Genomic DNA, 16,022 nt, shown 5'->3' with positions numbered 1-16,022 from the left:
ATTTGAGAATACTCCTCCTTAATACAAAATGGTGATATGTAGTTAATGTAAATACGCATAATGCTTTGTGTAGCCTTGTGAAGCCATATGTTGGGCTTAATTACATGCAAGTTTTGCTAGTGACCATTTTATAGGGGAAAATTGATCGGAAATTTCCATTGGAATCCACGGTGATTTAAACTCCCCATAAACCCTTACATTCGAGGACGAATGTTCCTAAGGGGGAGGGTGTTACAACCCATATCCACATGTGTTAGTTCATGCCATATATTAGTTAACATAAATCCAAGAAGGAATTATCTTTGAGATGATAATAAGTCAATCCTATTGGTCTTAAGTGATACAAGAGTGTATAAGGGTGATTAACCAATATTAGAAGTTAAACGAATCAATGATGTTGTAACTCGTATTTTCAGGTAATCTAGCGGTGCTTAATACACTCAAGAGGTCATTTATTAAGGTATTTTAATCATATAATATCCGTATCATAAGTCTTGAAGTCAAACGAGTTATGAAACAAAAGTCGACAAAAGTTGTCGCAACTTAGGTTCATAATTTTACTTAAACATTAGGTCAAATGTTTCTAATCTTTTCTCATAATTTACAAGGAATTACGGGGTGATCTACCCACAAAATTAAATATTTATGAGTCTAGTTTCCAACGCATTAAACCGTTCATCGATACGATCTCGAAGTAGAGAGATACTCGCGTTTTCGCGAGACTGCGCCAAGCACCTCTCTATGGGGCCCACTAAGTCGGTTTAAGATATTTGGACCTATATAGGATGACTACAACCCGTTTTAAGTCATTTATTTTCACTATTTTCAGACCTTAGAACCCTAGGAACATCCTCTCAAGGTTCTCTCAAGATTCAAGACCCAAAAAAGGGCAAACAACACAAATCAAGTGTCGGGAATTCCGTGGCGCTAGTAAGTCTCTTGTTCTTCTTGTTGTTGCTCATTTTTGTGTCGTTCCAGCTCGTGTGGGAGGTTGTTTTAAAGGGTATATGTTCTGTAAATACTCCCTAATGTTCTTAATATCAATCCTAGGTGATTTCAAGCCTTCTAAAGTGATTCTAGTGCCGAAAGACACTAATTGATCGCTAGTTTCATTTTTTTGTTGTTGTGGCAGCATTGGAGGGATATTTCTTGGAAATTTAAGGTCAAATTGGAGTTGTTCTTTCTGTATAAAGGTAAGTAACCTCTTACTCTATATGTATTTAAGATTATCCAAGTTGCGGCTAAGCCATTGAAGCTAGAACTTGTGAGATATATATCGAAAGGTTTGGTAGTAATGTTATTGTTTTGTGCACTGTTTTGCGTTGTTGTTGGGCTGCGTATTTTACTACTATCTTGTGGAGTTTTGGAGGAGGAAGGGTGTGGGGAAACACCATATATATGTAGGGTTATGGGCTGATAGTTATTCGTAACATTTCCAGATTGTTTGACACGACTATGGTGGTCGTCGTATGTATGGAGTGATTAGGCTGTGCGTGGACTATATTGGGAGGCTCAATATGTTTATTATTGATGTTGTTTGGGCTGTTTGGTGACTATTTTGAATGGTGTGAGGTCATATATATAGGGGAGGTGCTGTCCGTTTCATCGTAAAATAGGTTGTGGTCGATACATAATAGTTATGACGCTTAAATGATAACGATAGTATCGTTTCTCTTATTGTAGACTAAGGAGTTTTGACAATTGCATAGCTTGAGATTGGGGCAGTATATACAAGGTATGTGAGTCTATCCCTTTCCTTCTTTTGCACGACTCCGATTGTACATAATGTAATGAACGAGCTTCTAAGATACTCTACTCTTAGAAGCTAGCAGTACTTACATTGTTTTCCCTCTTATGGAACGATTGATGTTAATGTTGCTTCTCTTATTCTTATGTTATCAATGTTGTTCGTACTTCCTAAATCTTATAAGGTTCATAGTGAAGAGTTAGTCCTAATAACGCGTACAGAGGATACCGACCTTACGTCACTCCGAAAGGTTTAGAATGTGATTCCATGAGTCGAGCATGCATTATATATATGTATCTATTTTACTCTACCGAGCCACGCTATAGTTGGCCGGGTACGGCACCTATTGTGCAACCACTGATCAGTTGGGTTTTACCGAGCTCCACGTGGCCGGGTACGATTCTACCGAGCCTATTATGGCTGGGTACGATATGATGATGATGATGCCCACAGAGGCGAATGCTTTAAAGGTTTATGTATTTATACATATGTATCATGCATTTCATGTAAGTAGCCCTCAGAGGTACTAAGATGTTACAGGTTGTATATTCCTCTATCCTTGCTTACATTACTGATCGTATTTATGGTTCCTTGCCTTACATACTCAGTACTTTATTCGTACTGACGTCCTTTTATTTGTGGACGCTGCATGTCGTGCTGCAGGTCCTGATAGACAGACAGGTGCAGCTCCCCACCACAGTAGACTGTCCAGTTCAGCGGTGATTGGCGAGATCCCTTCTCCGGACTTGCCTTGGTCTTGGTATGCAATTTTTGTTATAGAAATTATGGGTATGTCGGGGCCCTGTTCCGGCTATGTTGCAACACTTATGTTCTTTTAGAGGCTCATAGACAAGTGTCGGCTCATGTATAGTTTGGTATGCCTTGTCGGCTAGTTTTTGTTGTATAGTCTTTCATAGTAGCGTGGTAGCTCATACCTTATATGTAGTTTCTTGATTGTCTGGTCATCCCCTGCTATGTATGTTCATGCCGTCATATTTTATTGCTGGTTGTCCATGATCTAGGTCTACCATTTATATTGATCTCTTTAGCCTTAAAAGATAATAATGAAGGTTAGATGAAATGTACGTTGGTGCTCGGCAAGTGTGGTCGGGTGCTAGTCATGGCCCTTCAGTTTGGGTCGTGACATAAAGTCAAAATTAACAGGTTAAATCTCGAGAGAGTAATCACTCTGCTTGAACCCCAGTTGCTTAGTCTAATTTGCCTACCCATTTGGTCTCGAGAGAGTCAGTTAGGCAAAAAATCACTCTCTCTACCGAGAGGTGTGAGAGTGGGTAAGATTGTGCAATGGTTATAGCATAAGCCCCAAATATGTCAATCGAACCTAAGTAACATCTACTCATCAATTAGCCACCTAGGTAGTGTCACGACCCTAGTGCCCTTCTTCCCATTAGATACAACTTAGCAATATTCTTGTAGTATAATTTAGTGTTAATCAATAGCCTTATAAAAATAGTTATAAATCAAAAACCCAAAAATGTTTGAAATGACATTAGAAGCACAACCGCAACTCTAGGCTAAACAGAAAATATAACTCCACGACTAGCTCCCTATGGAAATTTGATCCCGGACCTCTATTCGGGTAAAAGTTATTGCGACCCGCTCTTCCTACCACAAAGTAGTGTCGAGTCGGCAGCAATTACATGACCCGCTGCAGAAAACGAGGGCACGTCTAAAGTCACAACAACAGCGCCAGGGGTCTGGTTATCTACCACGACAAGCTGTTGATCATCAGTAACAGCATGGACTTCTGGTTGAGCCGAGATGGCGACTGGAGTTTCTGATCGTTGATCACGGGCACCAACAACTTCAATAGTTTGCTCCGCCTCTACGGGGGGAATCGCAACAACACCTTCTCTAGATCCCATCGGGGGAGAGTCGTCCAGGTGAATCACTATCGGGGGTGCCATCTCAAACTCTACTCTCCGTCTCTTCGACGACCCCTCTTCCTCTCCAGTCGACGGTGACTCATTCGTAGGATAGACAACATTGGTCGGGACCTCGTCCTAAAAAAATCGGCCCTCGTTGGAGTAACTAAGGCCGCAGATTCAACCGAAGCAGCCCTCGACGAAGGTCGTACAGTGGGTACAGTGACGAGGTGAGCGGATACGGCCGGCTGACGAAAAGCTAGCTAAGGGGACCTTGCTCTCTGCACCCTCCCTGGTAACAACGAACGATGTATAAGAGGCTAAACAACAGAAGGAAAAAAGAGAGAACTGTAGATGAAGACGCCAGCTCACCTATAATAGGCCTGCGTCCGAACCTCTCGTGAAAGGTCGACCATGTGCGAACTCCCACTGTATGGGGAAGAATGGCCTCTACCCATTCACGAATCCCTTCGATGGACAGCTAGGGCAATCTCTCAGCTGCAAAAGACGAGGCAGTTTAGCATCCGCAGAAAATGGCCAAACATTTCATTAATTAAAGACGCAAACTTACGGACAAAGTTCCATCTCTCGGGGAATCCCGTCGAGTCCGCCACGATGTGCTTGGTCCGCACATAAAAGTAATTCTCATAGAAACGACAATTGGTTTTGTCGTCCATCTTCACCACCAGACCCCTCGACCCCCGAGGACGCGCGTGAATCATCGTACCGCGAATCAGTTGAGGAGCAAAAATGCTAAGCATATGGCCCAAAGTGACCTCACGACCGGCAATTTCCGCATACTTGAGCAGCATAAGAAACAGTTTGTACAAATAAGGCGAAAGCTGAGCGGGGCACACTTCGTAGTAACGACAAAAAACTACCACCAACATGGGAAGAGGAAGTGTGTACCCTACAATGAAGGGGTAGGCGTAGAACACGCAATACTCGGGACGGTCAAAGTGAACTCTGTCGTCCCTCTTCGCCGGTCATATCTCGACGTAACTAGGGATTCCCCACTGTTCCCTCAAATCTACAATCCCACTTTCTCTAACAATGAAAGCGACGGGTTCCGGCTCCGCTCCACCACCGAAACTAAAGTCAGTCGCATCCCTCCCAGGGCGAGGCAAAATCTCATCCACCGAGGGAACCTCCTCATCCTCCACCGCATCCGCCTCTCCGGTGGTCTGAACAACGCTCTCTGGTATTGGATTAGCGGTAAGAAGATCATCGCGAGAAGAATTGCCAGCCATTTTTAGCAGAAAACTCTCTAAGAGGAGTAATAAGAAGAAGAGACGAAAGGTTTTAAAGAGCAAGAAGGTAAGCAGAAATTCGAGGTATCAGAAAAAGCAATATCTGAAGAACCCTCTCACAAAAATGATGAAGTGAATCAATCAAATGACAAGTTCCCCTATTTATAAGGGACATAAATTTCCCGAGTACGAAACCCAAGAGTCGCCATTTGAATCTGATAGGGCACGAAATGTTTCAGTCTCCCAAAAATGTGTGTCATAATAGTGGCAACCACGAACCAACGCTTCAGTGCCAACCGGTGTTTCGATTCTGAAACCATCGCAACGGTCCACGATAATCGAAAGAACACTCCCACTCCGCCAAAAAACCATAGAATGCGACTAAGGAATGGAAAGTTGGGGGTCAGATTTCTATCGACTTCGCTACAAACATGATCCGTATGTCGAGCCCGACAAAGGATGACCCCGACAGATGGAGGGACTAACTGTATTGGTCAAAATCTGATCACCATGACCAGGTTGCCCACGACCTCCTTTTTTCAGCAATCGGGTAGTGAAAGTCAACAAAGTCTATTCCATTTCTCCTCCGAGACACCCGACAAATCGAAAAGAGCAACGCCTAAAGCTACGACCAGAATGCACCATTGACCAAAACGCGTCAAGTCACATTGAGAGTAAAGGGATTTCGACTATATATATAGCGCAGGAAGGCTTTCGAGGAGGGGGATTCCCTCAGAAGGGAAAAGAAAAGAAAAGCTTCAATCATATATCCTAAGAGGAGAAACAATTGTAATTCTCTCTTCTCATCGAGTGATATTAAATTTTAATAAGATTATCGATATTTCCTTTGTCAGTTATGCAATCATCATTACTAAATCTTTCGATCTGGAATTAACTAAGTTTGACTAGGATTTACCTCTTCATCTTTGATTGAGTTGCTCAAAAAATTGTCTTAACATCTTTTGAGTCAAACAATAGCTTGTTAAAAAGGTATTTTTTTTTTCCAAAGTTAAAATGTTTGGCCAAGCTTTTAAAAGAAAAAAGTGATTTTGGATAGTTAGAGAAGCAGTTTTAAAGAAGCAGAAAAAATAGTTTCTCCCCAAAAGCATTTTTCAAAAAAATACATCTAAGAAGCACTTTTTAAAAGTTTGGCCAAAAACAATTGTTGCTCATAAGTGTTTTCAAATTAATTAGCCAAAGACAAATTGCTTCTCACTAAAAGTAATTTTGAGAAAAAACACTTCTCAAAATAAGTTGATTTTAAAAGATTGGCCAAACAAGTTATTAATATAAATGAAATTTGCTAATTTTCAATCTCACCTTTATCATCAGACGAATAAGACATAACTTCATATTATAAATTTAGTGAACTAGAAATTAGAGTTTGATTGGGTTTGAAGATTTCGACCTAGAACTCTCACTTAAACGATGGTTAATTAGTACTATACATTTTCGTTTCATCAACCCATTTAATTATTGGTAAAGTGATATGATAACAAAGAGCTTATTTGTCGGTTATGTATGTCTATATCCACTTATTCAGTCAAGCAACCAATTTATGCCAACGATAAGCAGACACGTATCTGCTAATATAGACTCTTGCGATGGAGCATATTGTTCCTCGTTCCCGTCGAAATACTAGTGCCAATTTCCTTGGAACCTTCGTAGGTAGCTCCAAAATTCTGAAATGCCGTATCATTTCAAGCTACATAGTCAGTATATATTGAGGGTTTACAAAATTAACAGTCAAGAAAATGGACAAAGTTATTAAGATAACAGGCATAGAGCTTTCAGCCTCTCCATGTAAATTTGAAAGCTTTTGACAATTTATTTGTATTCATATTTTTCTCTTGTCCTCCAAAGTAGATAGGAAGGTAGTGTTGAATCTTTCCTTCACAAAAATTCCAACTATCGTGCGTCAACCCTTAAAACTTATTCATACCGAGTGCTTACATTCACTGACATAACCAGAAATTTTATTAAGGGTATTCAAATTTTAAACAAGTCAATAATTTTTTTTAATCCATAATTTTTTTTTTTGATCAAACTATGCAACATTAAACTAAATAATAAAAAACTTTTTAATAGAATTATAATTTTATAAATCAAAATTAAAATAATAAAATGACAACATTAGAAATTTGACTAATAAAAGTAAGCATGAAACCAAATAAAAGAGAGAGTCGAGAGGATTTGTAGAGAGCTTTTGTTGAAGAAATTTTTGTAGAGCTTGACTTTTCAATTATAAAATTCATTTAAGAAATTACTTTCTGTTAACAAACTACTTTTCAGCTTGTTTGGATGATTGTTACATATTGTATTATATCGTATTGTTACTTTAAATGCAATTTTTATTTTGATTGTTACTTAAATTTTATTGTATCGTATCGTTAATACATCGTTATGGAAAAATGTATCACTTTATGTAACGACCGATTTGGTGTGGTCGCGTCGTTACCTTGTCTTTTTCTCTCAATCTCACCACTTTATTATTATTAAATAATTTTATTTTATACCTTTTTATATAGTAATTTTACCCTGTATCATAATTTTTGTCTAATAATTTTGCAAGTTTATTCTTCATATTGCTGGTGCGTGATATCATGAAACGATGACAAAAGACACAATCTATCCAAACACTGTATTAATCAAACGATACAGTACAGCACAATACAATACAGTACAATACATTAATTATGAAACGATATGTAACAACCATCCAAACAAGCTGTTAAGATTAGTTGTTTATTAGGAAAATTTCACATAAGAACAATTGGTCTCCCTGCTTTTCAATTTTATAGCTCATATTTCAATTTACAATCAACTAGCCCAAAAATAATAGGTTAATACTCAACATTCAACTCCAATATGTTCTCGAAATTACTATTTAATTTTTAAAAAAGATTACTCAAGCTTTTAAGTTAACTTTCGAATCATTAACTGTGACTCAAATATTAGTTCAACAAACCAAATCTATTTAGGTAGTGAAAATTAGATTTTTAACAAGCTTATGGGTTTAATTTTCAAATTTGATTTCGTGAGAATTTTGGAGTGGGTATTATTTAAACTTGTTAGAAATAGTATAAGGAGGTTGTATATAAAATTTGAAGTCATCTAATGGAGATTTGGACTGGTTTTGAACAAGAATTGCAACTGAAAATCGTGAAAGAAGTTCGTCTACACACGTTTGTATAAAGGTGTATAAAAGTGTATAATAATATATAAGATGTGTTTATACACTATTATACGAGATTATACAAAAAACTGACTTCTTCTTCCTTGTGTCTTTTCTGAAATTTAACTCAAATTTTGCTCAAATATACTCCAAATCACTTCAAATTTAAATCTTGAACTCCTTTTGATATTTGCAATCAATTAGAACAAAACCCAATTCAAACAACTAACAAACTCAAAAAATCATATTTTCGAAAGCAAAGCTTTGAATGGCCTTCAATGGTGGATTTCTACTTTTTGATTTTCTTACATTGCAACCAGGTGATAGAGGAGGAGAAGCAGAAAATATTCAGCCCCTTGAAACATATGTAGAAGATGTGAGAAGAAGAGAGAGTGAAAGCAATGGTTGTGAAAATACATATTTAACTCCATATCTTTTAGAAGTAATAATTGTAAGAACACAGATTTTGAATTGCGAGTACTTTCAAATATGTATAATATGAGTTAGGTAGGATAAAACTTAAAAATATGAACTATTTTTTGTTATGGTGTGAAGTCATGTGTATTTTCTTATAATTCTTTCTTAATTATTTAGCTAGGTGTAAACACTTGATATGGATAAGTATTTACCTGTATCAATTACTGCTTAACAGAAAATACAAGGATGAATATTGTAGGATAAAAATAAGATTACATATAGAGAGAGCGCGCGCATTGGAACAGGTCAAAGAAGAAAACTATTTTCTTTCGTGTAGTTAGCATGTTTAGTTGTTGTGGTCTTAATGATTAGGACCATATAAGTTATTGTTCACTTACAACAACAATAGTAATAACGATTCAGTAAAATTCCATAAATAGGATCTGGGGAGAATTGTGTGTACGCAAACCTTACTCTTATCCCGTATTCCGAGCAGAGGCGAATGTAGAAGGTTGACTACGGGTTCAATTGAACGCATAACTTCCACGCGGAACAAAAATTTATATGTAAAAATTCCTTAAAATTATAAAAATAGTAGATATGAACCCATAACTTTAAAAATATAATGAGTTCAACGCTAATATCTTACAAATTGAACTCATAAAATATAAATTCTAGATTCGACTCTGACCCTGAGAGAGTAGAGAGACTGTTTCCGAAAGACCCTCGGCTCAAGAAGACGAAAAGAGACAATATCAGTACCACCAACAGAGACCGTATGAATAATAACAACATCATAAAAACCAGAAAATAAACAAAAAGCGGTAGCCAGTAAAAAGATCTGGCATTGTGAAAGAGAAGTTAGACCCTATTATAGCCATGTTCAACTTAAAGACACAAATCGTCTTAAAGAGATCTGTAATGTAATTCTCTCCTAAACTTAAGTTAATTACTCTTTCTGCGATTATTTTCAACGATTTAAATTTGGAAGACCAACTAGCAGTCCTTATTGGTAAACTCATTGTACCATGAGGTAACGAATTTGCAATCACTATCTCCCCTTTGTCCCACGTACCAAGTAAATTTTTTATGATTGGAAACGTTAAGAGGCGGAACCAGGATTCGAAGTTAATGGGTTTAAAATTCTATTCCTTCTAAGTCACTGGGTTCTAAATTAATACTTTTTACATATTTAATGAATTTTTAAAGGCAAATATAAAGTTTTGGACCAAGACTACTGGTTCGATCGAACCCGCATCCAAAGCTCTAGCTCCGCCTCTGTGGAAAACTAGGTGTTCATTTCAAATAGGGATGGAAAACGGGTGGATCGGGTCGAGTTGATTATCCGACCCGGCCCTATTTGAGACGGATAAAAAACAGGTTATCCGGCGAATTATATGGATCATAGTTTCTTGAATAAAATCACTTATGGGAGAATTCCTAGTCTCAGAAACCCCCAATTTGAAGTTTTACAAATGTAAAAGTTAAACTGATTGGTTATCCATTTCTTAAGTGGATAATATGGTTCTTATTTTAAAAAGCAACCTATTTTTTAATGGATAATATTGGTGGATAACTGGTTTGTTTTAATCATTTTGCCACCTCTAATTTCAAACAACATCAACTTAAAAGGAACTAACTTGAGAAAAACATGGCACTTACAGAAAGAATCATCAACAACACAAATTACAAAATCCAATTGCCAACAAGAAGTACAGACAAGGAAATTACTGAAAAACAGAAGAAAAGAAAAGGATAAACAGCTTGTACTTCATAGGTAGATTCTTAGTTAGTTCCTCCAAGAACACCCTTGAGCTTCTTAATTGTAGCCTCGTCAAGGAAAGTGGTAGCTTCTACCAACTTAGTTGGCAAATCATTAGCAAATAATGCAAAATCTGTAATCTGAAGTCCAGGACTAGAGCTGCTAAAGAATACAAAACCAACAGAAGTATAACCAGCATCACTCACTTGAAAATGCAATAAACCTTGTGGAAATATCATAAGATCACCTTTCTTAAGTGTCTTTAAGTAAACAGCATTTGCTGAAGAAACAAAACCAGCTGTAATTGAACCTTGAACTACAAGTAAAACTTCAGAAGCACCAGGGTGAGTGTGAAATGGAATCACACCACCTGGGGCTAAGTCCAAACGGGCTGCAGAAAGCCCAAGCCCATTAAGGCCTGGAAATTGGGCTGCAAATGCTGGTGTAACTGCAGCTTTGATTATGCTTGCTGTGTTTCCAGCTGCACTAAGCCCAGAAAACACGAAATCATCGACTGTTACATTGGCTACACTTTTGCAAGAATAGCCAGCAGGTGATTCTGGGCCTTTTAAGTCTGCGACGCAGAAATCTTGGACAGCAGCATTGCTGCCCAAGATGAAGATAGCCAAGAGAAAAAGAAGTTTAAACATTTTTAATTTCCTTGCTAGCTAGGAATAATTTTATTTGTATATGAAATTTGCAAGAAATGCAGGTTAGTTTGGTGTGTGTATATATAGAGAAAGAGAATTTGGGCATTAAAGAGAAAAAGGGCGAATTGAATGATAACCACAAATTGTGTGATAGGGCTATCATGATCATGAATGGTGTCAAATGAAGAAATAGACAAAAATAAATAAAACGTAAAAGAAAAGAAACAAGGAGCATCTTTTTGGTACTGGACGTATACATTGGTTCATTACTATTGTGGGATATCTTGATTTCCAATTTGATAGGTCCGACTTTAATCATTAAAAAATCATTTCAAAGAGTATTGGTCACTACTTGCACTGTTTTAACCTGGCAAGATGATATTTATATTCTATATTTTCTATCATCACAATACAAATGGTTAAGAAAGTTCAACATTGATGCCGCGTACAGTTTGGTTGTCAAAATAGTAAAAGGGAAGTGCTAGAAATTAATTGTTTTTACAGTATCCGTGTTTTTGGCAATTTCCTTTTCAAAAGAATTACATCTTTCACTCGCTTTTTGACATCAAAAGAGCTTTAGTTTGTCTAAGATTAATTTTTCTCCATACATACTTTCTGGCAACCTTGACGACATCTAAGATTAACTTTTAAGATTCTAAGTTAATATTTTTTCAGTCTAATAATTCAGTGGGATAAATTCGCGTGGTTTACAGGAATAGTCCCAAAAGTGAGTGGTCTTGAACTTTTGACCCCGCTTGCTACGTAGTAAAAAACTTCTAATTTAACCAGTTTTGCTCCATGGGTGACGCTTTTGGCTTTTGATTAAAGGTTTGTTCATAAGGCAAGCGGAAGTCAAAATTTAAAGACCATCTATTTCCAAGGTCACTAGGCGTAATTTCCTGTAAAAAATAATTGGATAACTTTCTCTTTTACAAAACAAATTTAGCCCACTGAACTGGAGTAATAAAAAACATTTAACTAGTGACCTCAAAAAAGGTGTATTCATCCACTACAACAATTATGTTACAAAACTAAATGATTATTCCACTGTAACAGTAAAGTTACCAAATAATCTTTTTATCACAGTAAAGTAATTGCACAATGTATAAATTACTCAAAAGATACAAATGGCCGGAAGGTTATATTTCTGATGCCGGAAACAGAATTTAAGTAGTGAGTAGTGACCACAAAAGAGGTCATTTGTGCAAATGGCCCCAAAAGATGCGAGGGTTGAGTTAATGAAAGTGGTCCTAATAAAGGGCACATGGTGGACGAAAGGGAGAAGTCTATAAGAAGACACAACTGACAGCTCGAATCCAGAAACGCATCAAAGGATGCAATCCTGGGTCTTCCTAAGTTGCTAAAATGCTTGGCAATTGGCCAATACACCCTATCGTGACAAAGGAATTATGTGGACAATAGCAATTGCCCTTCCACGGTTCCATTCGGGGCGGAGCTACCATAAGACTTGCAGTTCGGTCGAACCCAGTAACTTTGTTCCATACGCTTTATTTGTCTTAAAAGTTTATTAAATATGTATAAATTTAATTTTAGAACCCAGTAACATAGATGAACTAGAATGCTGAACCCAGAAGCTTCAAATCTTGACTCTGCCTCTGGTTCCATCACCATTCAAAGTCATACCAAGAGGGCAAAATATGCAGATAAATTTTGCCTTAATTGATAACTCATATGATGCAACCCTACCTTGTTATGGAAACTTTGACAAGATACTACCTTCTCCTATTGTGTACACACTGTTAACTGATTCCGTGGAATAATATCTCAACGAACAATGACTCTCTTTAAAAAGTTTTGTTCAAATGTTTCTCAAAGAAAAAAGCTTCAAATTTTGGTAAAAGTTTTGGTGGTAAATGGTAATATCAACGTTAAGTTCCAAATATTCTAAAAAAGAATGGTGCACATTCTGGTAAATGTCCATAAGCGATTTCGCATTACATGGAGTCGACGTTTAGTTCAATTCGATAGATGTCCAAATATTTCTAAATATACACTTTTGTCAAAGTTTACTTGAGATTATCGATTGCGAGCTTAACTCATAAATATCATTCAAAGATGTTTTATTTTTTTACAAACGAAACTTCTTTGCTTTTTCTCTACACTACTCTATGCTTTTTCTTCCTTAGTTTTAACAACACCTAAAAAGCAAATGAACCCATCGTCGTATCAACTCATTTCAGATTTCCTAATAGTGGATTTTATCTTCAACTCTGGCACAACAATACAATTTTCTTCTTTTAAAAAAATAATAATCATAGTGCCTAGTCAAAGATGACATTCCATTTGGAATTAGATAAAACTGCAACATAGAGATTATAGAGTTCTGCGTCTACAACGAGTAACTGGTTGGGCTAATAACGCAAACCTCTAAAATAACTTCTAGAGTTGAGCAGTACAGATGAGGCAATCCAAATATAATAACTTAACAAAAGGTAATTGGGCCAAGCATCAACAGACTCCATCCATGAAACTTGCCAACAATTGAAGCCCAAACCACAACGTTATTGAAACTCAGTAAGCATATATATAGAATTTGAAGTCAACCCGGAAAAGGAAGAAAAAGGAATTTCCATGTAAATATCATTGAATCTTAACTACATTACGCAGAAGTCACAACTTGATTTAGGCTAAGCACCCATCTCTAAAATGAAGTACATGCCATAAAATGAAACTCAAATATGCAACATGTAACGACGACATAAAGCTCATTTTCATTTCCTAAGAGGATCCGTGAGATACTAATCACAAGCGGCCATGCACAAAAGAGGAAAGATTTGACAATTCTTGATAGTGCGAAAAGAAGCATATTTGAGATAAAAAATAAAGATAACCTCTATATAGTAATGTTCATAAGTCACAATTGTTCAAGTGTGATAAATTCTATGTGGAGACATAAGTAATTCTGCCTGTTCAATTTTTTCACATCAGAAACAATACTAGAATTATTTATACCCGTATATGAATAGTTTGTTCAATCTCTATGATACAAATCAGTATTATAGATTGACAGTGAAGAGTCATGCCTCTAACAACAGTATCCTGGCTTCCATACAAGGTCCACTTCACACCAGACAAAGAATACTAATTTTAAATTGTTCCTCAAAACAAATCCAAGTCAGTTCCTTAAATATGAGACATGAGGCAAAAAAATTTCTTTATGACCTACAATATGAAAAATTAACAGTCAAGAGTCGGCATTTTGTAGATAAACAGTACTACAAACAAACGAAACCAAGACATATAATTGCCGGTAAACAAAACTTCATATCTCAGTTAATGTTTATCAAGAAAAAAATATTAACAAATGCAATTTAAATTTCAGTGGCAGCCAATGTCAAACTATAAGTTCCAGTTTATAACTAGGTTTTTTTTTATAAGGTCAACTTTACCCAAACTAGTTAATTCCAGTGAACTGATAAAGTTGGCCCTCTTTCATAAGATTTTAAGAAAAGTTTTAAGAATTCTCGGAACAAATTCACCCCTTTTTTATGCAGTAAAACAAGATTTTCTGGCTATTTGGATACTCTTAAGTCATGCAACAAAGATAAGAAGCCAAATATGATACTGGTTAAAAACTTGAAATGATTCTTTCACATGTGAGGAATTAAGTATAAATAACGACTCTTCTTCACGTAACCTCCTTCATCTATATTTCTCAAAGTTACACTAGTTCAACTCTAGACATTTTATACTCTAGCCCCTTCATCCACATATTCTTCAAACTTGAGCTAGTTCAAACTTTTTTTTGATAAAGTAAGTGATCTCAATAGAAGTCGACAAAAGCAACAACCTAAGTACAAGAAGATAAATTCCAAACAATGGCACAGATGAGAAACATCAATTAGCACTAGATCATTCACAGTCATAAAGAAATCCACAATATTCACAATAAAATGCCAGAAGAAAAATGGACAACATTCCAACAAACAGTGAAAAATTAAGGAAAATTTTTGCTAATAATTAATGCCAATCAAGAATTACCAATTTACAAGAGCGAAAACAGAGATGCAGACGCCAATCTTCCGTTGAATCCTTTTGTAATCCATGGATTGCCATAATTCACTTGCCAAAGCTGGTTCTTTTAAAGAATCTCAATCTGTATAACTCACTCGCTATATATAAAAACATGCTCCGACAAGCTAAACAAATAATTAGTCAAAGAAATGGAATCCATAAACAGATTCAAATTACAAATGTGTGTCTTTTCAAAATCTAGCATCAGCCTTCAACAATTGCCTTCTCTTAATTATCAGAAACGCCACCACACAGACTTGCAATATCGCGGCAATGCCCACAAACATTAACCCTAGTCTCTTCCCCCAATTTAACGTCTTTTCTTTTGGTGGTGGTGGTGGCGGGCTTTTAATGTCAGATTTATGGTGGGTTGTGTGGGGGTGATGATGTGGAGGAGGAGCTTTTTGGGTGGGCGGAGGAGGTGGAGGAGGAGCCGATGGTGGAGGCGGCGGGGGAGGTGATAAAAGGGGAGGTGGAGGGGGAGGAGGCACAGGTGATGGTGGAGGTGGAGGCGACGGTGGAGGTGGTGGTGGAGGAGAATATGGTGGCGGCAGCGGTGATTGTGAATTGGGGGGATTTACATTTCCCTGAGATTGCACCGAAATAGCAAAGAAACAGAAGAAGACCCAAATCGACAATGTCCGATCCATGCATTACATGGGGGGAAAATCAAATCTTCAACAAAAATTAAGTCCTCCCAAGCTTCCTTCCATTTGGGTCGGACCCAAATCCCCCAAATTATTTCCCCCAAATTCGAATCTAGGGTTTGGAAAATCGAACGACCTTATAACCTTAGCTCCCCAGGCAAATTTTTTTCCCTGATCTTGAAGGAACAGCTAAATGTCCCAAAAGGATAACCTCGAAATGCTGATATTGAAGAATTAGGACATCTTATGGGGCCCGGTTAGGAATGACTTTCGTGGGAGGTTGACTACACGAGGAAAAGGGTAGATTGGGAAGATCAATTTTTCTTCAGAGATCCATAAATGGGATAATATAATGCTTCAAAGAATTTTGTTCTTCCCAGAAAATGGTCGTGATCCCCCGTTTCTTTTCAGAAATGGCGAAGATGCAGAAATGGGGGGCCAACGAAGGAAAGA

At 37.0% G+C, this 16,022-nt stretch overlaps 2 protein-coding genes across 2 annotated transcripts; both read right to left on the bottom strand.

Annotated features, from left to right (window-relative positions):
* Window positions 1-10,117: 10,117 nt before the first annotated feature.
* On the bottom strand, window positions 10,118-10,938 carry LOC107799261 (auxin-binding protein ABP19a-like). The gene is given in 1 exon segment (NM_001325666.1): window positions 10,118-10,938. A coding segment is annotated over 1 exon segment (627 nt). The 5' UTR covers window positions 10,888-10,938; the 3' UTR covers window positions 10,118-10,260.
* A 4,067-nt stretch (window positions 10,939-15,005) lies between these two features.
* On the bottom strand, window positions 15,006-15,711 carry LOC107799260 (uncharacterized). Its single transcript, XM_016622351.2, has one exon. The coding sequence runs from the start codon at window positions 15,570-15,572 to the stop codon at window positions 15,114-15,116; it is 459 nt and encodes a 152-aa protein (XP_016477837.1). The 5' UTR covers window positions 15,573-15,711; the 3' UTR covers window positions 15,006-15,113.
* Between the last annotated feature and the right edge of the window lie 311 nt (window positions 15,712-16,022).

The sequence above is a fragment of the Nicotiana tabacum genome, chromosome 6 (genome assembly GCF_000715075.1).
Source record: "Nicotiana tabacum cultivar K326 chromosome 6, ASM71507v2, whole genome shotgun sequence".
Taxonomy (NCBI): domain Eukaryota; kingdom Viridiplantae; phylum Streptophyta; class Magnoliopsida; order Solanales; family Solanaceae; genus Nicotiana; species Nicotiana tabacum.
Note: the sequence above shows the minus strand (reverse complement) of the source record. Positions and strands in the feature narration are given on the sequence as shown.